General features: G+C 45.9%; 1 protein-coding gene across 1 annotated transcript in view; it reads right to left on the reverse strand.

The window, feature by feature from the left end:
- LOC147437729 (uncharacterized) overlaps positions 1 to 22199 on the reverse strand; it is an 81853-nt gene extending 59654 nt beyond the window's left edge. Inside the window, exons 1-3 of the mRNA XM_086487222.1 lie at positions 21950 to 22199; positions 2440 to 2578; positions 2113 to 2339 (exon numbers count right to left, since the gene is read on the reverse strand). Of these exons, the coding sequence (XP_086343348.1) occupies positions 2113 to 2339; positions 2440 to 2578; positions 21950 to 22153 (570 nt within the window). The 5' untranslated portion in view covers positions 22154 to 22199. The remainder of the gene's footprint in view (positions 1 to 2112; positions 2340 to 2439; positions 2579 to 21949) is intronic.
- Between the last annotated feature and the right edge of the window lie 524 nt (positions 22200 to 22723).

The following is a 22723-nucleotide window of genomic DNA, read 5'->3' on the forward strand; positions in this document are numbered from 1 at the left end:
CTCTCTCCCAAGCGCCTCGTGGCAAAAGTGTTGCCAAGAGATCTCCTAGCAGCCGAGGAAGGTCAGGCCCTATGGGCCGGCTGTGGGGTGGGAGCGGGAGGAGATGTGGAAGCAAGGGGGGGGGGGGGGCGGAGAGGAAGGGGGGCGGTAGGGGGAGGACTTGGGGGGAGGCGGGATTGTGGAAGGTGAGGCTGCGGTGGAGGGTGAAGCTGAGGTCTTGTCCTGCTGAAGGGGCTGAAACAGTTCCCTGTGGGAACCCACTGCTCTGCTGGCTTGAAGCCTGCTGGCCACCACCCGGAAGGCAAGGTTGACGTGGTGGCCCTTGTCGACACCGACCATGGACCTAGTGCCAGCCCTTCTCTGCCTGGTGTGAGAGTGCGCGTGTGCGGAAGCGTGAGAGAGGAGAGAGAGAGAGAGAGAGAGACAAGAGACACAAATGCAAGGTATGGTGAAGAGGGGCGATCACCCCCATGACTACCATGAGCAAAAGACCCAATACAATCAGATGTGTGATCTCTGTGAGATCTGGAAGTGGATACCCCCCTGGCTCCATAAATAGGTGCCCAAGGGGAGGTAGGGCAAGGCCTGATAAAAAATCCCTACAACCCAACAAAAAAATGATATATGGAAATATATGCGGGCGCCCAGACAAAAGTGGGCGGCCGGCCCCAAACTCGGATGGCCGGACCAGGTACAACCTAGACTATGGGTGGCCAGTCCGGAGACATACTAGCCGTACAAGTATGCCCTAGACTTGTGGAGCAGCAGTGTGGTATAAATCTAACACCCCTTCTCAGCATCGGATGCTGAACAAACCGCATGAAGCCGAAGATGTGAAGCAAATGATGAAGATATCTGCTACAATGTCCACTGAAGGACAATACTCATGAGTGTAGCAGCAGCCTGGGGTGTCCCAATCGCCCAGCCCGAAGACATACTAGCCGTACAAGTATGCTCTAGACATGTGAAGCACCAGAGTGGTGTAAAATTAACACTTGGGCCCCAAACTCGGAGGGTGAGTCTTCCTAAGTACCTTGTGACTCTGTCTGTTGATGCTTGTCAACCTTAGGGGCTCAGTCTGAGGCGAAGGTTGGGGCCTCCTCCGTGGACAGGCCTTTGCAAGATGGCCCATCTGTCGACAAATGAAGCATTGATTCAGGAGGCCTGAATACTCCACAGTCTGGCGGAGCCAACCACCAATCACCCGAGGTAGTAGAATGACCTTCGCGAGGGTGTGGGTTTCCCGAACCAAAACACGTACTGTGACTATGCCAGCTGCCTTGGCAGCTACAGAGGCTGCCGTGCAAGGTGTCTCCAGGACGGTCCCAATCTCTGAGCCAATCCTGGACAAGTGCCGAAGGTACTCCCTCCTTAGGCCGGGGAAGCACATTGAGATGGGAAGGTCTGACTCCTCGACAAGAACATCGGTACTTGGGTCAAAACCATGGTGTCACTATCGAAAATGAGCTCGAACTGCTCGGATGGCCAGGGGGCTCATCGCAATGACCTTGGACGCCATCTCGGGGGTCTTGAACTTTATCTGGTAGTAGCCACGTCCAAGAAGCTGAACGTCGAGGCTCTTGCCCACCTCTGCTAAAAGGCGGGCCTGTAGGAGATCATGCACCTCTCCTCTGCTAGGTCAGGTGCTGGAGGTGCTCCACCTCTGCTGCGGGGCTCACTTGCTCTATCGGTGAAAGAGCAAGTATGATGGTGGGCTTTGCAGGGTCGGGCAAGGGGGACTTCTTGAGAGTCCCTCTAGGGTGGAGCATGAGCCTCCATCTGTGTTTGCTGCTTTGCAGGAACGAGAAGGGAAAGGAGATGACCCTCTGAAAAAGCCCCGACAAGCAATGTCAGGAAACCAAACCCTTTGGAGCAAGTCGAGAGACGCCTTCAGGGGGAGAGGCGAGGACAATTTCGAGACCTCAGTGCAAGCAGTGCTAATGTCCTTACCAATGCTAGTTCCTCTCACAGAATGTGCCATTGTTCTTGTCCCGTTATATGATACAAACTAGATAGCACTAAAGCAGAAACATGAATCATACACTTAAAGACCAAGCTGACAAAAAGAATACAAGTGCCAAAAGATGAACAACTAGACTTTACAGGCCTAACCTGGAAGCAGCGACGAAGTAGGAATTGAGCAGTCATGCCTTTCAACATGATGGAAGCAGCAGTAATAAAATCAATAGATGGGGGAATCGGCACAACATTTTCAGCCAAGAGAATCTGTTCCTCTGTGTAAGATCCTATCGCCTTACCAGCATATGCCACTCTATCCCCGACCTTTCTACCTGTGAGTCCAGGTCCAACTGCAGTAACCACACCAGCTGCCTCCACTCCTGGTTACAGATAGACAGTTAACACTCTTTTACAGCAGGAAGAATTCGAGGCCAAATGCTTATAAAGGCACACTATCCACGTTACAAGCTTGCTACATACCAGGAATGAAAGGAAGTTGAGTTTTATAAACCCCTTTGCGGAAGTACACATCAATGAAATTTATGCCTATAGCAAGGTTCTTCACCCTAACTTCACCGTCTCCAGGTTCACCAACCTCAATATCCTCATATCTGAGCACCTGGCATCATTCCAAATTTCAACACAACAGGATATGTAGATGCATAAAGATTTCACAATACAGATATCTCTCACTAAAACAACCATAACCAAGGCCCAAGAGAAGAGAGAAAATGGTCACTCAATATGCCATCACACATCTGAGTTGTTTCAAATCCTAAACAAAGACAGAGACTTTCATTATTGTTTATTCCAACGAGATAACAGGATGCCCATATGAGCCCAGTCCAGAAGTTATATAGGCATCACATGCTAGGAGGAGCACAAAGGCTTACTCGATAGGTATGACATAGATGACTGTTCTTCCTAGAATTCACACCCATGACTACCATCCATTCACCCATGATTGTGACCACGTTTACAGTGACATATTACACTATCAACTGACGCTATTGATTCATCACTACCTCTTGCCCTATTTCATTAATCTACTACATGCTTCTTGTAAATGGCTAGCCACTAGCGAGGCAATGGATCATTAGAACAATGCCAAACTGAACCGAAGCTGCAAACACTTGAACTTGAAAGAGAAAGAACATCACACAATAGATGTCAAATACCAGAAGTATTGGCCCCTCAACTAGGCCCCATACGGTATTTGTCTATCCATTAGACTGAAGTTACTGGAATAAACTCGAAGAGTCACGCTCTCCCACTGAGTCATCAAAGAGTTGCATTCCACTGGCCGATCTGCTCTTAACAACAACCTGCCCTTTCTTTTATAGGCACGGGTCCAAAAGTGATACCCAAAAGCAACTTTAAAAATTATAGTTGTTTTTACAAGTGCACAAGCACCAAAAGTCAATTGACATAAAAAATTGATGCACAAAAGCACATAAAGTCAATGTTTTTACAAGTGCACAAGCACCAAAAGTCAATTGTCTAAAAAATTGATGCACAAAAGCACATAAAGTCAATGCTTACAGAACTGGCGCCCAAAAGCAAGCCCAACGTCAACTGTATGGCTGCCCACTTTTCTCACTCCAAATCCCGCCATAAATTGCGGCACAATTTTTTATTATGTATGACTGGCTTCTGCTCTCCTGTGTCGACGTCCGGTGCAATACTACCACATCATCAATTCGTCACATATGCCCCCTTTAGGGAAGAGTAATCACCCTCGATCACTATTATGTCCCCAAACATCAAGATGGGCACCTCAGCTATGCCCCGACAAGTGTCATGGCGGCTTAGGCACCCATCTTGATACCTGGAAGCGTAACAATTGCGCAACAGACATAACCAAATCTTCAGTAGACACCAATTCTATGCGGACATGCCAATGACCATCCCTTGCAACACGGTGGACTCACAAAGCGTGCATCCACATATATCCTAATCCACATTGGATCTCAAAGTATTAGTTTGCATTCACATAGTTTACACCGAACACTCATATGCAAACAATAAATCTAGTCATCTCATCTAATCAAGGACTGTTGAGTGAGAGAGAGAGAGAGAGAGGAATGACACCCGATGGGGTCCCAACCAACCCTCTCAAGGGCCCCCCACACCGTTGCCGATGTGGTATTTTCTTTTGATCGAGTAAATGGAATGTACACACATGCAATACCTCAATGCAGACTCTATTGACTCAAATGGGGAATGTTGCCGCAGTAACTCTTCAAGATGATGCACTCCGGGCTGATTTGATTGGATCCTTCTCGATAAGGGGTTGTTGATGGCCACCAAGGGGTAGATCTAGGGCTGATTTGCGCTCCCGATGTGAGAGGAAACAAGGGCTAAAAGCTGGCTGTAGAAACGCAGCTCTATCGCGCAAAGCAGGGCTGAAAACACAAATGATAATGATGCGGATGATGGACAGCAATGGGAGCACTCCATGCGGCGAGGGAATGGCCGAGAAGAGCCTCAATGGACTGCCAAAGTATCGAGTTGCAGCAAAGAGGTTAGTGCTAGCAGATCCACGACATCTCTGATGAGGAAATAGGCTGAAAACTGAAAACACTCAACTGATCTGCAATCTGTGAGCAAAAACGCTGGGAGCATGCACGCTGGGCTAGATCTGGCGCTTGGTCATCCGTCCCAAACGCTCGCTCCCCTATTCCCTGTATAGTGGTTATAAACTTTTTAGGACTTAGGTAGGGCAAGTTTGGAAGACAAAGTTATAAAACTAAATCATTAAAACGATTTATTGATAGACTTGACTTTGGCTAAGTTTTTGACAGTACAAGTGTTTTGACAGATGTTATTACACTACAGTGGGCATCTGGCATGACGTGCATGTAGTTTTAGGTTAAGGAATCCAGCGAGCCATTTCTGTAGCATTGATAGTGTATCGTACTCTCTACAATGGGTGCTCCTCAGTGCAATGTGCGTGACATCTCACTCGAGCAGAATGAAAACAAAGGAAACAATAGATAGCAGTTGATCAACACAAAGACACAACAGCAGACCGGAACATATGGACTCGACTATCTCAAAGAACCGATACAGACTCTGGCGTGGCAGCACACTCAGCTCCAGCCCAGAACTCACGGGGGCTGTCGAGGCTCATGCGGACGTGTTGTGTATAGACTCGCTACTCTAGACAACCATGCACTTAGCGGCCGGCCAATCGACGTGAGGTGGGAAAAAACAACCTTGGTGTGAGCGCAAGGCCGCCAAGGGGTGCGCCCACGGGCAAGAGAAGAGCTCGGGTAAGAGAAGATCCTTCTCTAACACAGATTGCAAGCTAATGAAAGAACCTCAAGAACCTCAAGACCCCCAAGAACCACAAGAACCCAAGTTCCTCGTGAAGTTAAGAACCCAAGATCTCAGTGTATGGTCATCACCCGTAGCGGAATGGATACTTTGCATGAAGGTGATGAGCATGAAGGAGGTGAAGAAGAATTTTCCCCACCAAGAGGTTTTTCCGACCCTCCTCCTTCCCCATCTACGCCACAGTTTGCACCAAATCCGATGGAGGCTCTGGTCAAGTCAATGATGGATATGATGTTACAACAGCAAGCGTGCTTGGCGGCCGACGAAAGAAGGGTAGCCATGGAGCGTGAGCGTGAGCAAGACCGCATGGTGGCCGAAGAAAGACGTGAGGCGTAGGTTCTCACCTCGAAGTCCGAGCCACCCAAGGACGTGGACGAATCATCTGGTAGCACAAGTCGAGAAGCGGATTCAAACAGCCCCGTCAGGGAGAAGCTGACATTTAGTAAGTATGACGGTAAGATGGATTCTAATGTTATCCATTCTTGGTTGCATCAATTTAATGCTTATTTTGCGACAACTAAGAAGACAAGGAATAGCAAAGTTTTGACGGCAAACATGTATCTTGCCGGTGATGCCACTAATTGGTATCAAGCGTGGCAAGAGGAGCAATTGGTTGCGCACCTAGAGGAAGCCGAGGTTGGCGTGCCCCTTTCTTTCAGTTGGGTTGACTCCCAAGACAAGCTCAAGGCGCGGTTCTTGCCCCCTCAATACCTAGCATGGTTAAAGGAAGATTGGCGCGATCTCAAGAAAACTCTAGTCATGTCTTTTTCTAACCGTGTTTTGCAGCTCGGCACCCAATTACGCAAATCGGATGCAAAGTGCAAAGAGGCTTTCATTTTCGGATTGGACGACTATATCAGGCTTGATGTGGAAGTCTTCGATCCCGTGGATGTCAACAAGGCGGTAGCGATTGCTCTCGCACAAGAGAACCTAAGGAGAACAAGTCGTCTCAAAGTACCTCTCAGACTTCTCAGAACCCTCTGAACCGTAAGAATGGTAAAAATGGTAACTCTTCTAGCCAATCTTCCTCTAATCCTTTGGAAAAGAACTCTCAAAATGACTTTAAGGGTAAAGCTAAAGCACCTGCAAAACCTAAGCTAACCCCGAATGAAAAAGACACACAAGGAATTATAGGAGGATACATAACTGTTGAAGAACAAGTGATTTATGCTAAGGAAGGTAGATGTTATCAATGTCACGTCAAGGGTCACATTAAGAAAGCTTGTCCTAAAACAGCCCCACCTAAAGAACCCAAGGAACCCACAGCTACCACAAGCACTTCAATGAATCAATCTGCGTCATCACATGTTTCTGACACACATTGATGAGTCTCTCATGAAGTGTTATGGTCATGTGAAGGGTCAGCGTTTTGTCATATTGTTTGATCCAGGACCCAGGTAGTATGGATGATATGATTAGTGCCTCTCTTGTAGAGAGAGCCCGCCTAGAGGTTAGTCTGACATCTCCTCTCGAGGTGTCTGGCTTCGCTCCCAGTATAGACTCTCTCATCACGCAAGAGTGCCATGATGTGTTGTTTTCAGTTCAACAAGCTACCTTCCGTAGGAAATTTGTCATGTCTCCTCTTTCTGGATGTGATATGCTTTTGGGCATTCGATGGTTTCGTGAGCTTAACCCTCTCATTGATTGGGAGGACAATACTCTCATATTAAATGCCAAAAGTGACTCTCCCATGATCATTCGTGCTGAGGAGTGTGCATTCTTTGCCTCTCATTTCTCATGTGCAAACAAAGCGTGAATTACATGAGGAGCACAAGTGGCATTCATCTATGTCGCTCCAGCTACCAAGAGCATTCAGGCTCCAGACAGGTATTCAGCTTTGTTTACCAAGTTTAAGCATCTTTTTTTGCAAGATGATCTACCACCCCGTCTCCCACTCGAGCGGCCGGAGGACCATTGCATCGAGCTTACGGAGGGGGCACAGCCTGTCAGTAAGGCTCCCTACCGTTTTAACAAGACACAGGAAGAAGAGTTGGAGCGGCAACTCACGGAGTGGGTGGCTAGAGGATTCATAAGTCCTAGTGTAAGTCCTTTTGCTGCTCCTATTTGTTTGTCCGCAAGAAGAATGGTTCGTCTCATTTGTGTGTTGATTACAGGGCATTGAACAAGATGACCGTCAAGAACAAGTTTTCGATTCCTCGCATTGAGTATATACTGGATAGGCTCAATGGGGCAAAGGTCTTTAGCAAGGTCGATCTCAAAAGTAGGTACCATCAGGTAAGGGTATTCAAAGGCGACATCTTCAAGACCGCTTTCGCACAGAGCGAGGGCAATGGGAGTATGTAGTCATGCCTTTTGGATTGATAGGTGCCGTGGGTACATTTAACCGTCTCATGGTAGGCCGTTTTGGTGATATGGTTGGTGTATGCATGTTCATCTTTCTTGATGATATTCTCATTTTTTTTGCATCGTGGAAACAACATGAAAAGGATGTAGAAAGGGTATTAACCCATTTGGATGAGTATCAGTTGTACATTGCAGCTAAGAAATCTGAGTTTTTTCTCACTTAAGTTACTTATCTGGGTTATATCATTTCTGCAGAAAGGCGTTAAGCTAGACCCCGCGAAAGTGGAATAGGTACGTAATTGGAATTTGCCCAAAACTGCATATGATATGCATTCTTTTCTTGGTTTATGTCAAGCATATAGTTCGCACATAGAGAATTTTGCACGCATTGCCGCACCCACAACTGATGTTTTAAAAGGAGTAAAGACTCGCCAACAGCGCGTGGATTTGCTAGAGGCAGCCATTGAGGCTTTCGCAGCTCTCAAGGTTGCGGTGACAGAAGCGTTGTGTCTCATCCTTGCCTCTTGGGATGATCCCTTTGAGGTATGGATGGATGCGAGCAATGTCCAGTTGCTTTCCTTAGTCGAAAGCTCAATAGTGCAGAAAAGAACTATTCAATTTATAATAAAGAAATTTTGTCTGTCATTCACTCTCTTAAGCATTGGAAGCATTTTCTGTATGGTAGAGAGTTCACAGTTCGCACAGATCACCAAGCCCTTAAGTGGCTCCAGTCTATGCCTGTAACTAAGTCAGACTTTGTAAATAATTAATTTATTTACGAGATCTAATTAGTTGTGTGCACACCAGAATAGACCTAGCAGTTCTAAGGCCTAAGGTGAGCCTAAATGCGGGCTGGAACACCTCAGAGGGACCTTAGCAGAAATTACCCTGAAGCCCTAGTGATTGGGAAATCGGGTCTTCAAAAAGGGATAAGCAGTAGCCTCAGATTTTAGGCTCAGAAAAATACGCGCGTCAGTACAAGCACATGAATGAGATGGGGTCCTTAGAACAGTGACCCTAAGGCTAATAAAGCTAATAAAGCCTTAGGGTAAGTTTCGTGAAATTAAATTTAACGGTCCGTGCCCGGGCGGGCGGCCGGACAAGTGTGAACAGGTAAAGGCGGTGCAGTGCCCGTGCGGCATTGCGCCGGCAGACCTTTGGTGTTCTCATAAAAGAATCATTGGTAGCAGTGGTTAGTTAGTTGCACATTTTTTTTTATGAGCTAGAAAGTCAAAAGTTGAATGGTTTTTAAGTTTTTAAAGTAAGTGTGCCAAGTGGCACACTTACCAATGCAAACTAATTCTCTCTCACTCTCACTCTTACCCTCTCTCTCTTCCTAGCGCCCCCTCTCCCTGATGGCTATTTAGGAGCCCCTCCTCCCCCATTTTCAGGACTGGCAGTGCACCTACCCCCCCTAATGTGAGCGTGCTCTACGCGGTGGAGCCCTCCATTGAAGCTTGAGAGCAGCCCCTTGCGACATATGTGGTAGCCTTGTGCTCCCATTGTCAAGAACAAGGGATCTCACAGTCATAGACACCTTCTGGTGAAGTTTCATCGCGAGAAGCTGCCATAAACGCTCTCTTAGCAGAGTGCGGCTGCTGTAATTCTCTGTTTTCAGCCCCTAATCACCTAGATTAGGGCTGTTTTCAGCAGATCAGCCATAGAAATTCTCTTCTCTCTCCTTATCCTAAGTCTACATCAAGTTTGGCGCGATTCCATCGCGAAGAAGACCTCTGTTTCGGCGTAGGGGTGTGCACAAGTAAGAATTTCAGGTTATGTGCAGAAAATTATAGCAAGCATGTGCGTGTGCATTTTGCTGGTTTCTCTTTTGTGTTCGATGCATGAATGAATGAGCATGAAGGCAACACATAACGGAAGATGGACTCTCCTCTGTGAGAGCTTCTGATGAGCTGTTTCGGAAGATAGACTCTCTTTTCGAGAGCTTCCAACCAGTCTCGCAGAAGAGGGGAAATCCCCTAAGCAGTAAGAAAGTGGAAACACTTTCTCAGTCAGTAGTCAGAACAGAACAAAAGAAAGAATAGAGGACAGGCGTATGCCCCGTTCCTGTGCTTGTAAAGATTCTCCCTTAGTAATAAAGATATTCTCTTTATGGGGGGGGGACCAGCCCATCTTCTGGTCCCCAATGAAGTGTCAAGTTTTCTCGCTCCCTCTAATTCTCTTGAGTATTTGAAGTGCAATTAAACGTCAGTTTACGCTTCCGTATTTTTGTTACAGTGGTATCAGAGCAAGGTCCTCTCTCTCTTCCTGAAGGGATTGACGACTCTTGGCAGACTGCAGAAATGGGAGGACGCGAGATAGAGTTATCTCTCCTTCAACAGCAGGTGGAAGAGTTGGAGAAAGCTCTCTCCCATCCAGAAGTCCAAAAGATTCTCCATACTCTTGAAAAAGGGAAGGAGAAAATGCCGATGGGGTCGGGAGAAATCCCGCAGAACCCAAAGGCGCCACAACCAAGGAAAGATCCTTTGATTGGAACCTCCAGCATGCACGAGAGGCAGAAGAAACCTCCAGAACGTCATGTGCGGTTTAATCCAAAAGTTCAAGAGCAGGATCCCCCTGATTCCCCTCAGTTCTCTTTTATGAAGGATCTGGAAGACATAGTTTCTCCGGAAGACATGTTTCTCGACGATCCGTCACAGCAAGAAGTGCATTCAAGGGGAAGGACTCCTGTCCACAAGGAGTCTAAGCATAGAAAGAAGGAGCACCATAAGAAGAAACACCATAGGCAGAAAACATTCAAGTCGGGAGATAAAGATGTGAAATTCGACACCTACAATGGACGGCGTGATAATGACAAAGCTTTGGCTTTCATCCGCCAATTTGAACTTGTATTTGCAGAAGGGAATTTCAAGGAAAGATCCAAGCTTCGCCATGTCAGTTTGTACCTGAAAGGCACCGCCAGAAATTGGTGGTTAACCCTTATCCTGGAAGATCGCAAACCCCAAGATTGGATTGCCTTCAAGAAGGAGTTCTACGCACAGTTCCTTCCTCCAGACTATGAGAAAGAGGTAAAGAAAGAATGGGACCGACTTTCACAGTCAGAGAACGAAACTGTTCCACGCTATGTGGATAGGTTTTGGGACGTTCTCTTGAAAGTCACTCCATTCAAGAAGATTGACGATTCGGAGAAGATGCGCAAGTTTGAAGCAGGTTTGCATGAAGCCTTGCAAAAGGCTATGAAGCTTTACCCTCGAGGTAACTTGCAGATACTTATGGAATCAGCCCGCATAGCTGATGGAATACATGACAAGGATACTCCCAGGAAGATGGAGCAAAGCACTTACCATGCTAAGCAGAAGGCTCTCCATGAGCAGCCTACCTCTTCTACTTCTTCTCAAAAGAAGAAAAGAACCGCCTCCGAAGCAGAAGCAAAGCCAAATCAGCCCAAGAAAGGGAGATATCTCTCTCCTGCTGAGTTGCGAACATACATTAGTGAAGGAAGATGCTTCAAGTGCGGACAAGTTGGTCATATGAAGGGTGGCTGTCCAACCAAACCTCCACAACCACCCTCTTCCAATGCAGTCCCAGATGTACAGGGAAATACAACCAAGGATGGAAAAGAAAGAGCTCTTCTCAAAGCATGGGGTAGTATCAACAACCAGCGGGCTCTTATTTTGTTTGACCCTGGTAGCACAGACAACTTCATCTCTACCAAGCTAGCTGACGACCTGAACTTGCAGCCCAATCGTTTCGGAGTCTCTATTCAAGCGCAATCTGCTTTCAAAGGGCAGAACTCAAACTCTACTCCAATCATAGGGAAGTTGAATCTAAAGGTCGACGACTACAAGGATCAAGAGTCTTTCTTACTAGCTTCACTTGAAGGATGCGATGTTATCTTGGGAATGCCCTGGCACTACAAGATGCATCCCATTCCTGACTATGTTTAGAAAACCTTATCTTTTGCTCATAAAGGAAAGGAGTATCTTGTACTTGCAGATGCAGGTGATTGGCGTATTCCTATCGCCAACCACATTGCCATCAAGAAAGAAATGAAAAAGTGTGTTTCAGCGTACTTGATTTTTGCAAGAGAGAGAGATGTGTCTGTTTCACAACTTTCTTCCTCTTTAGAGCAAAAAAGACTTAAGTTAATAGAAAGATATAAAGATTGTTTTGCAGATGAACTTCCAAATGAACTCCCACCTTCGCGACCTGAGGATCATACCATTGATTTGATCCCAGGAAGTTCTCCTCCAAATCAGCCCCCTTATCGAGTTAGTCTAATGCAGCAAGAGGAAATTCTCAAGCAGGTTAACGAACTTTTGGAGAAGGGCTTAATAAGGCCTAGTACTTCTCCATATTGTTCACCTGTCTTGCTAGTACAGAAAAAGAATGGCACATTCCGCATGTGCATAGACTATAGATCTCTAAACAAGATAACAATCAAGAATCGATTTCCAATCCCTCGGATTGACGACATTCTTGATAAGTTACAAGGAGCCAGTGTCTTTAGTCGTATAGACTTGAAGAGCGGTTATCATCAAATCCGCATAGCTCCTCAGGATGTGCATAAGACTTCATTTAGAACAACCTTCGGGTTGTATGAATTTCTAGTGATGCCTTTTGGGCTCACTAATGCACTAGCTACATTCAACAGAATGATGGATAGAATCTTCCACTCATACAGAAGCTTTACAGGCGTTTTCTTTGATGACTTCTTAATCTTCTCAAAGACGGAAGACAAACACTATAAGCATCTCGCCTTAGTGTTTGAAGAATTACGCAAACACAAATTATTTGTGAATGCTAAGAAGAGTGAGTTCTTTCTAAAAGAAATCCACTATTTGGGCCATATAGTATCTCACAACCAGGTGAGAATGGACCCTGATAAGATTCAAGCGGTTGTAGAATGGCCTACGCCAACAACTATACATGATGTACGAAGTTTCCTTGGCCTCTGTTCTTATTATCGGCGTTTCATTCGAGCTTTTGCCGCGATAGCAGGTCCCCTCCATGACCTGACAAAGAAGCGGATTCCATTCCATTGGGGGTTTGGACAAAAACAAGCTTTCGAAAAGCTTAAGTATCTACTTAGTCACGGACCTGTTCTCACCGTCCCTGATCTTCGCAAACCTTTCGAGGTATACTGCGATGCATCTGGAGATTGTGTAGGAGCAGTTCTGAACCAAGAGGGTCACGCGATAGCCTATGAAAGTCGGCGCCTTAAAGATGCAGAGTTGCATGCCTCCATATACGAAAAAGAGCTACTGGCAGTAATTCATGCTCTTTCCATTTGGAAACACTATCTATTAGGAGCTGATTTTATTATCAAGACAGATCATCAAAGTCTTCGCTACTTTCTCACACAGAGAAAGTTATCAGAAAAGCAGATGAGATGGGCCAACTTTCTTTCAATGTTTCATTTTCAGATTTTACACACTTCTGGAACAAAGAATGCAGTTGCAGATGCTCTCTCCAGGCGTCCAAAGATCAATGCACTCACAACAATTTATCATGAGGAACTAGAATCTCTCAGCGAGATGTATCCTCAAGATCCAGACTTCGCCACAATTTGGGCAGATCTTCAAGCTGGTCACTCAAAGCCACCTTATTCTATCAGGGATAATACACTCTATCGTCAACAAGCAATATGCATAGCTCAGCCCTTACGACAAAAGGTGATGGATGAAGCACATAATTCTCCTTATGCCGGGCATCGGGGAATTGCTTCCACCACTAGTGCCCTCGAAAGGTATTTCTTTTGGCCAACACTCCGTGCGGACATTGAAAAACATGTACGTGAGTGTTTAGTATGCCAAAAAGTGAAATATGACAGACAGAAAGTTTATGGCAAGCTTCAGCCGCTCCCTGTGCCTAACACGCCATGGGAAAGTATTGCCATGGATTTTATTACGGATCTTCCTCGATCCAAGAATGGAAATGATGCAATCTAGACTATCGTAGACAGATTCAGTAAGCAAGCCCATTTTCTTCCAGTAAAGGAGACGATCAAAGCTAATCACATGGCTAGAATATTTCTAGTTCAGATTTTTAAACACCATGGATTGCCAAAGACTATTGTCAGCGATAGAGATCCCCGCATGACTAGTCTATTTTGGCAGGCATTGTTTGAAAACTTGGGAACTAAGCTTGATTTTTCATCAGCTTATCATCCTCAAACAGATGGTCAAAGCGAAATCGCTAATGCCACTGTTTTAGATCTCCTCAAGTGCTATGTTTCGGAACGACAATCCGAATGGGAGCAGTACTTACCAATAGTTGAGTTTGCGTATAATAATACCATACATTCCTCAACTGGTAAAGCTCCCTTTGAAATTATTTACGGGAAGCCACTCTTACTTCCTATTATGGTGACCAAAGAAAACATCTTCGCCGCAGATGAATTTGTGCGCAATATTGATATTGCCCATCAACAAGTAAAGCAAGCAATTCTTCGTACTCAAGAGCAACAGAAGAGAAAAGCAGACAAGCACAGAAGGAATCTCAATCTTGAAAAAGGACAATATGTCCTGCTTCGGTTTGAGAAAGCTAGATTGAAAAAGCGGGTCGGCAAAGGGAAAGTTGTCAAACTTTCCCATAGATTCTACGGCCCTTTCAAAATTACAGATAAAGTCAATGATGTGACTTTCAGATTGGATTTGCCTTCTAACTGGCGCATCCACAATGCTTTTCATGTCAGTCTCCTCCGACCATATGTTGGACCTCCTCCAGTGGCGCCCATACAAGAAGATCCTCCAGAAGTCGAAGAGACTGAGGAAATCCTTCAACCTGAACAGTAATACACCACTCGGAGAGACAACTCAAGTCGGGGAGTCTACATCGAAAGTATTTAGTCAAGTTCAAGAATTACACTCCTTTAGATGCAAAGTGGATGACTGAGTCCGATCTCAAGGACTACCCTGACATCTTGCACAGTTATGTTGACGCTCTACAGTTGAGGTCAACTGTTTAGAACCAAGAGGGATGTAACTAAGTCAGACTTTGTAAATAGTTAATTTATTTACGAGAAAAAAAATTATCTAATTAGTTGTGTGCACACCAGAATAGACCTAGCAGTTCTAAGGCCTCAGGTGAGCCTAAATGCGGGCTGGAACACCTCAGAGGGACCTTAGCAGAAATTACCCTGAAGCCCTAGTGATTGGGAAATCGGGTCTTCAGAAAGGGATAAGCAGTAGCCTCAGATTTTAGGCTCAGAAAAATACGCGCGTCAGTACAAGCACATGAATGAGATGGGGTCCTTAGAACAGTGACCCTAAGGCTAATAAAGCTAATAAAGCCTTAGGGTAAGTTTCGTGAAATTAAATTTAACGGTCCGTGCTCGGGCGGGCGGCCGGACAAGTGTGAACAGGTAAAGGCGGTGCAGTGCCCGTGCGGCATTGCGCCGGCAGACCTTTAGTGTTCTCATAAAAGAATCATTGGTAGCAGTGGTTAGTTAGTTACACATTTTTTTTTATGAGCTAGAAGTTTTTAAAGTCAAAAGTTGAATGGTTTTTAAGTTTTTAAAGTAAGTGTGCCACTTGGCACACTTACCAATGCAAACTAATTCTCTCACTCTCTCTTACCCTCTCTCTCTTCCTAGCGCCCCCTCTCCCTGATGGCTATTTAGGAGCCCCTCCTACCCCATTTTCAGGGCTGGCAGTGCACCTACCGCCCCTAATGTGAGCGTGCTCTACGCGGTGGAGCCCTCCATTGAAGCTTGAGAGCAGCCCCTTGCGACATATGTGGCAGCCTTGTGCTCCCATTGTCAAGAACAAGGGATCTCACAGTCATAGACACTTTCTAGTGAAGTTTCATCGCGAGAAGCTGCCGTAAAAGCTCTCTTAGCAGAGTGCGGCTGCTGTAATTCTCTGTTTTCAGTCCCTAATCACCTAGATTAGGGCTGTTTTCAGCAGATCAGCCATAGAAATTCTCTTCTCTCTCCTTATCCTAAGTCTACATCAAGTTTGGCGCGATTCCATCGCGAAGAAGACCTCTGTTTCGGCGTAGGGGTGTGCACAAGTAAGAATTTCAGGTTATGTGCAGAAAATTACAGCAAGCATGTGCGTGTGCATTTTGCTGGTTTCTCTTTTGTGTTCGATGCATGAATGAATGAGCATGAAGGCAACACATAACGGAAGATGGACTCTCCTCTGTGAGAGCTTCTGATGAGCTGTTTCGGAAGATAGACTCTCTTTTCGAGAGCTTCCAACCAGTCTCGCAGAAGAGGGGAAATCCCCTAAGCAGTAAGAAAGTGGAAACACTTTCCAGTAGTCAGAACAGAACAAAAGAAAGAATAGAGGACGGGCGTATGCCCCGTTCCTGTGCTTGTAAAGATTCTCCCTTAGTAATAAAGATATTCTCTTTATGGGGGGGGGACCAGCCCATCTTCTGGTCCCCAATGAAGTGTCAAGTTTTCTCGCTCCCTCTAATTCTCTTGAGTATTTGAAGTGCAATTAAACGTCAGTTTACGCTTCCGTATTTTTGTTACAATGCCTAGTGCACATTGGAGTGATCGCCAAGCACGGCGGTCACAATTTTTTGAGCAATCTCGAGGTTTGATTGAGTATGTGCCTGGAAAAGCTAACCCTGTTGCAGATGCGTTAATAAGTTGCAAAGCACATATTTTGACTCTTGAGTAAAGATCCACACTTTCTCTTCAGGGTGTGTCTTTCAACAGCATGAAGAACTAGTACGCAGATTCCGAGTTTGGTAAGCAATGGTTGCACGCTCTTGCTTCGCAAGGGCCGAGCAACTATCTCATTCGTGATGGTTTATTATATTTTCGTCACCGTCTATGTGTGTTGCCCTCTCTCAGGACAACCGTATTGCACGATGCACATGACTCTCTCACGGGTGGGCACAGGGGAATGAACACCACTTTGGAAAAAATAGAAAGATTCTTTTATTGGCTTAAAACGAGAAAAGATGTGTTTCATTATGTCACACAGTGCACTATTTGTCAAAAGGTAAAAGCTCCTCGGGGTAAGCAGCAAGGCCTCTTGCTTCCACTGCCTATTCCCGATGGACCTTTTCAAGATATTTCCATGGATTTTGTGACTAACCTTCCACCTAGTTTGCATTCAAGGAACACTCAATGTTTGACAATTGTTGATCGGTTCAGCAAGTTCTGCATGTTGATTCCTTGTAAGGCCACAGTCACCGCACAAGATGTGCCACGGTTGTTCATAAATCATTGGTACCCCCTCTGTGGTTTGCCAAAATCGATTCTTTCAGATAGGGATGTTAAGTTCCATCCAATTTTTCGCGCGCACTCTTTGAAAATTTTGGCACTAAGTTGAATTTTTTATCAGCTTTTTATCCACAATCAGATGGTCAGACAGAGATTTACAATCAGTTGACTTTTGATGTTTTAAAGTCATATGTGCATGATCAGCAGTCTCATTGGGAGCTCTATCTCCCATTGGTTCAAGCTATTTTGAATGACTCTTATTCCTCTGCCATTGGTCGAACTCCGTATGAAGTAGCTTTTGGCCGTCCGTTCCAGTCACTCTTGACTCGCTCGGTCAGTCAAATGCCTGATGTCAATGCTGAAAGTCAGTCGTTGGATAAGATTTCTGAGAGTGTGAAGCTTCGGCTTATCAAGGCTCAGGAGTCTTACTTACGCCAGGTTAACAAGCATCGTCAGGATGTTTCGATCAAGGAAGGGGATTGGGTGTATTTAAGAATCATGAAGCAACGTCTTAAGCACGTTGCAAAGAAGTGTCCAAAGTTGTCTTTCAGAGTGTATGGTCCATTTCTTGTCATTAAAAAGATAAACGAGGTTTCGATTAAATTGCAATTGCCTAACTCATGGTCAATGCACAACGTTTTTCCATGTTTCTTGTTTGAAAGTGTTTCAAGGAACACCTCCAAAGGACATTTCCGAAGAAGAAGAACCGGAGATCATCGATGAAGCAAAAGTCATGGAGCCAGAGCAAGTGTTATTGCATCAGTTTCGCCATGGTTCAAAGAAACAAGTGAGACAGTAATTTTTGAAGTTCAAGGATCGAGGAACCGACAAAGCAGTGTGAGTCGACGAAGAGTTTTTCAAAGACTACCCAGAGTTGTTGGTCGACTACAAGGAAGCCATGCAGCTCGGTACCAGTACCTCCCTTTAAAAAGGAGGGGATGTCACATGCACATCTAACCCTATGTGCATGTGGACAAGCTACTTCAAGTCCAGGGTTCATGTCGTCTTAGGAAGTGTTCTGGCACCTTTGTGAGCCTGTGAGCAGGCCGTGCATGTCCAGACACTTGGAGTAGTTGCATATCCTTTGGTTGCACACAGCACGATCGTCAACATTACCATCAAAATCCATTAGGAGTATTTTTCAGTGCACAGAACCCATTTTCCCTATTTTAGCCCTTTTTCACTTATTATTAATAAGTGACTTTGTTGCGAAACTGGGTACGGCAATTTTGCTAAGTTAATATGTAAGGAAACTGGCAGTCACTTAGTGGAAGCAGAAGAAGAAAGGAGAGCACAGGCACCCCATGCAGCAGGCTCTCTAACCTCCCTTCTCAAGCAAGAACCTCAGAAAACTCTAGCGTTTTTCAGCAGATAACTCCAGCGTTCTCAGCATCCATTCCAGCATTGCAGATCAGCCTTTGGACTACCATTTCCACAAGCGTTTGCAACACTCGGCAGCCAGCATTTTCTGTCCAGAAAATCAGCGTTTTATAGCAGATCAGATCAGCGTTTTCAGCAAGCAAGCATCAGTGTTTTTGTAGCAGGATAACCAGCGTTTTCAGCCCGCTGTCCAGCGTTTTTGTAGCAGGAAACCAGCGTTTTCAGCCCGCTGTCCAGCATTTTCAGCAAATGAAATCAGCATCCTTTCAGCCCTGAAACCAGAGTTTTCAGCCAGCCGTTGTCCTCGTCGTCGCCGTCGTCTCCGACTTAGAACCTCATTGCATCGTAGTGTCCAGAACTTGCATCAACATCTTAAATCAGATTTGTGCAATCAATAGCCAAGACTTCCCTCACCATCAAGAGAGGGGCCCTTGGAGGAGGGTTTGACAACTTGTTTGGTTCGTATTCTTCTCTCTTTATCTCTCAATCTCAGTACTTTCATGCACAATGCTTACCCACTTTGTTTGTGATCATTTGCAAGCTCTCGCTGAAGGAACGGAAGGCTCTCCCTTCCGTAAGTAAAAGGAATACTTGAGCACAGTTCGGAGCACTCATCTTGAGCAAAGTTCTCCGCTGTACCCTACAGGAGGAATCCAACGAGCCACTCCCTGCGTGGATCGGATTCCCGGGTGGGAAGATGTGCGACAGTTTCACCCAAGCTAACCCCCCTTGACCTAACTTTTTAATTAATTATTTTAATGATTTATTTGTTGGGTGTGGTGGACGGATTGCCCTACTTCACCTATAAGCCCAATTCTCACCTATATAGGGAGTAGCAAACCTAGCGTTTGATCATCAGTTCAGAAGCGCTAATCACAAGACAACTCCAGTGTTTTTAGTTCCAATATCAACTGGGGCTCAGAATGCCAAAACAAGTTAAGAAGATTGATAGCGAAATACAAGCAGCCTTACAAGAATGCCAACTACAAGAAGCCCTCGGTCTCAAGATTCGGATTGGAGTGCTCTGCTCACCATGGTGCACTAAGGAAGACACCCTCGAAGAAGCCATCACCAAGCTCAATGACATTCTTCAACCAGTGAACATCGAGCCCGACGCTGTCTCTTGCATCAATGATACGCATAGGCGTGTGGCACTTGGTCAATGCATCCTCACTTTCAAAAACAAAGAAGAACGGACGAGGCTGCTACGTCAATCCTATCCCCTCAAGGGGACAAAGCATTGGATCGCCGAGGAATTGAACACAAATCAACTCAAGCTTAAGGCAAGCGAGCTCAAGAAGATGCATGAAGCTCGTAAACAAGGTAAATGGGTAGTCTACCGTGGCGGTAAACCCATCATCTAGGAGTTTCGAACTCCCAAGACAGCACCGCCTCCACCTAACCCTCCTTAAGTTTTGTTCTTGTTCTTTTCCTTTTTCCTTCACCCCCTAATGGGCCCTCAGTGTCTAACGGATATGTATCTAATGCCTTCAATTCGAAAAACCAGATGTAATGCTTGTTTTGGTCCCATGGGTCATATCTGACCTCCATGGACAATAATGAAATCTCTCTCTCTCTCTCTCTCTCTCTCTCTCTCTCTCTCTCTCTCTCTCTCTCTCTCTCTCTCTCTCTCTCTCTCTCTCTCTCTCGCCGTTGGGCTTAGGAGAGCTAGACGCCTACGTCTACGAGGGAGACCACGACATCAATGGAGACTCCATCAAAGGATCATGAATATTCTAGCACGACATTGGGAGACGTCCAGTACAACTATTTACAAAGGCAGACATCAAAGATGCCATTCACTGACCAATGCAATACTTTCTCGGACAACGCTTGATGCCGGGCTTCTCGAACATTGATGATGATGATGTTGATGATGATGTTTTTAGTTTTTCACTTTACTTCATTTTTATTTTATACCTAGCTATTATATTAGATCCACCAAAATTGTATCGGTTTGGTCTCATAGGCCCTTTGAAGACGTTTAATGTAGCATTTCATGTCATTTCATCTCTCTCTCTCTCTCTCTCTCTCTCTCTCTCTCTCTCTCTCTCTCTCTCTCTCTCTCTCTCTCTCTCTCTCTCTCTCTCTCTCTCTCTCTCTCTCTCTCTCTCTCTCTCTCTCTCTCTCTCTGTGTGTGTGTGTGTGTGTGTGTGTGGGGCAAGAAAAAGAGGCTGATTCTATTACTTGAAAATCTCACAGAATGGCCAAATGGTGCCTATTCTGAGAGCACGTACATCACTGTTTACATAGCAGGCCCGTAGGCATCAAACGAAAAATTGTAAAACGAGATGGCCAAATGGAAAAGACTGAAGGCTAGGGTAAAAAACCTTTCCTAAAGAGAGAAAAAAGTGCCCGAGAGCAAGCTAAATGGAGAGAGGATGGCAGTAGCCTCTAAAAGATGGTCACTTCGACCAAAAGCCCATTTAGCAACCCTAAATCAAGAACCAGACACCAAAATCCACCAACTATGAAGATGACAATGAGCAGCTACGAGAAGCTCCGTGTCAAGCAAAGCCCGCCAACCGGTAAACTTTTGACAGCAAAAGGTAATGGAGGAACAAAAGGGAGAGAGTAGTTGGGGACGAAGGTGAGGATGAAGAGGCAACTGACATCACCAAGAGACTTCACTAGAATGGCACAAGGTGGGTAACAAAGCACTACACCAGAGTAGACAAGGAGCTTTCATCTAGAAGAGCGAGCAGTCCACTTGCTGAAGTTGGCTCTTGAAGACCATAACTGAAGAGAGAACTCTAGGAAAGAAAACATACCCGAAACAAGCAGGGCACCGATGTAGCAGCTGGACCAACAGAGGGAGAAATGGCCGAACAATTGCCGGGGAGTCTGCAGCACCAGGAGGAGGATGGTTGGTGTGGGAGACGAGGTCATGCAAGTAACCTTCTCCAGGCAGAGACAGTAGTCCCGACGGGCTTCATGCTGATGGATGATAGGCAGCACCTCTAAAAGCGGGAATGTGACAGAAGAGAAGAGGGGTTCTGTAAACCTTAAGCCACCACCGTAGTAAAAAGTACTGTGGTTTCTTAAGGTGGGGAGCCGAGACTGCTAGGATGCTCAAAATTCAAAGGTCTATCGCCCAGAGGATGTACAAGCCGGGGAGTACAAAGTGAGTGCTATGTATACGTCAAGGTGGCATGTATAAAGAATGCAAAATGAAGCATTGGGGAGGTGTGTAATGCCATATGATGTGTCCATGATCGAGAGCAAAAAGGACTGAAGATCTCGCCCATGTCCCAAGGAAAGAGTATCTACGCCTCTCCGCTGCCCTAGAGGAGCCCAAAAAAGTATCCCATTGGCTGCAAAAGAGTATGCAGTGGCGTTGGACGCTTGCCATCGTGGCAAGCGACCCCTCCTGGTTCCCCAGTCACCTCCAACGGGGCCAGAACCGGTTGACCAAGAGGAAGGTCAACACGCAGGCCACAGGTTGTCAAACTCAGTACTTGGCCTACGAGAGACAGCACCTCTACCACTGTGTTGCACGCACACTCATGCCTGCAAAGTGCGAGCAGCTGTATTTAGCTTAGCTTGATGCGCTGGACCTCCACCTACACGGGGGCAAGCACCCCGATACATACCCATTGGCTTATGCAGCAGCTCAGTCCAAATAGCTGTCTAAGGAGTTGATGTCGGGAAGGACTGTGAGCACAATGAACCTTCCACATGATCCATAAACTGATGCTACAGATCGCAGTAGTTAAAAACTCTCTCTCTCTCTCTCTCTCTCTCTCTCAGAGCAAGAGCCGCATGCAGTAGATCAGAAAGAAACAAGCGTGAGTTCTATTAAAAGTAGGGAAAAGAAGAGACCTCGGGGCCACCAAGCTCATAGACGCGGATGGCTTTGCATGTAACCATGGCTGCAAATGGAGTCGATGAAAGACGTCGCCTTGTCGTAAAGAGAGCGGCTGTGTACTCGATGGCTTTCCTGGAGAAGGAACTGTAGCTGGAGAGCGTCCGAAGTACAAGCATGCCACGTGGAGGTACTAAATAGGAAGTAGCCAACTTCTTCATTGGGGAAGTCGTTCCAATGGAGCTACTTACCAATTATAACCTTTGTGTGGCCTATTCACACGACGGGCACCATTCATTAATTACTTCATTGCACACAAAGGTTATAATTGGTTGTCGACGAAGTCACGAGGACGACAGCGTAGTCGTAGGCGTCCACAGCGACGGCACAAAGCAGCAAGGTTGCATTGGCGCGTGCGCGCACGCGTGAGAGAGAGAGAGAGAGAGAGAGAGACTCCTCCTCCACGTTGCTGAGACGCAGCCGTCGCTGGGGAGAGAGAGAGAGAGAGAGAGAGTGCTGGAGAAAGAGAGGGGGGGGGATATTTTTTTGGGGGGCGATTGCTTCCGCTTTTCCATTTTTTGAAAAAATAGTAAGTTTGCCCGCTTTCAATTTGAGAAATTGAAAGGGCATTTTGTATTCAGCACTCCGTCAGATTCTACATAATAAAAAAAACTCCATGATGTGGCTGTCCTATTGGATGGGTGGGTGATGCGCATGGCAAGTCCGGTTGTAAATACACAGACACGTATAAAGTTATCCGTATTACCTTCCCATGGTGAAAAAAAAGGAGC

This window comes from Adiantum capillus-veneris, chromosome 17 (assembly GCF_014529385.1).
Source record: "Adiantum capillus-veneris isolate H3 chromosome 17, ASM1452938v2, whole genome shotgun sequence".
NCBI lineage: Eukaryota > Viridiplantae > Streptophyta > Polypodiopsida > Polypodiales > Pteridaceae > Adiantum > Adiantum capillus-veneris.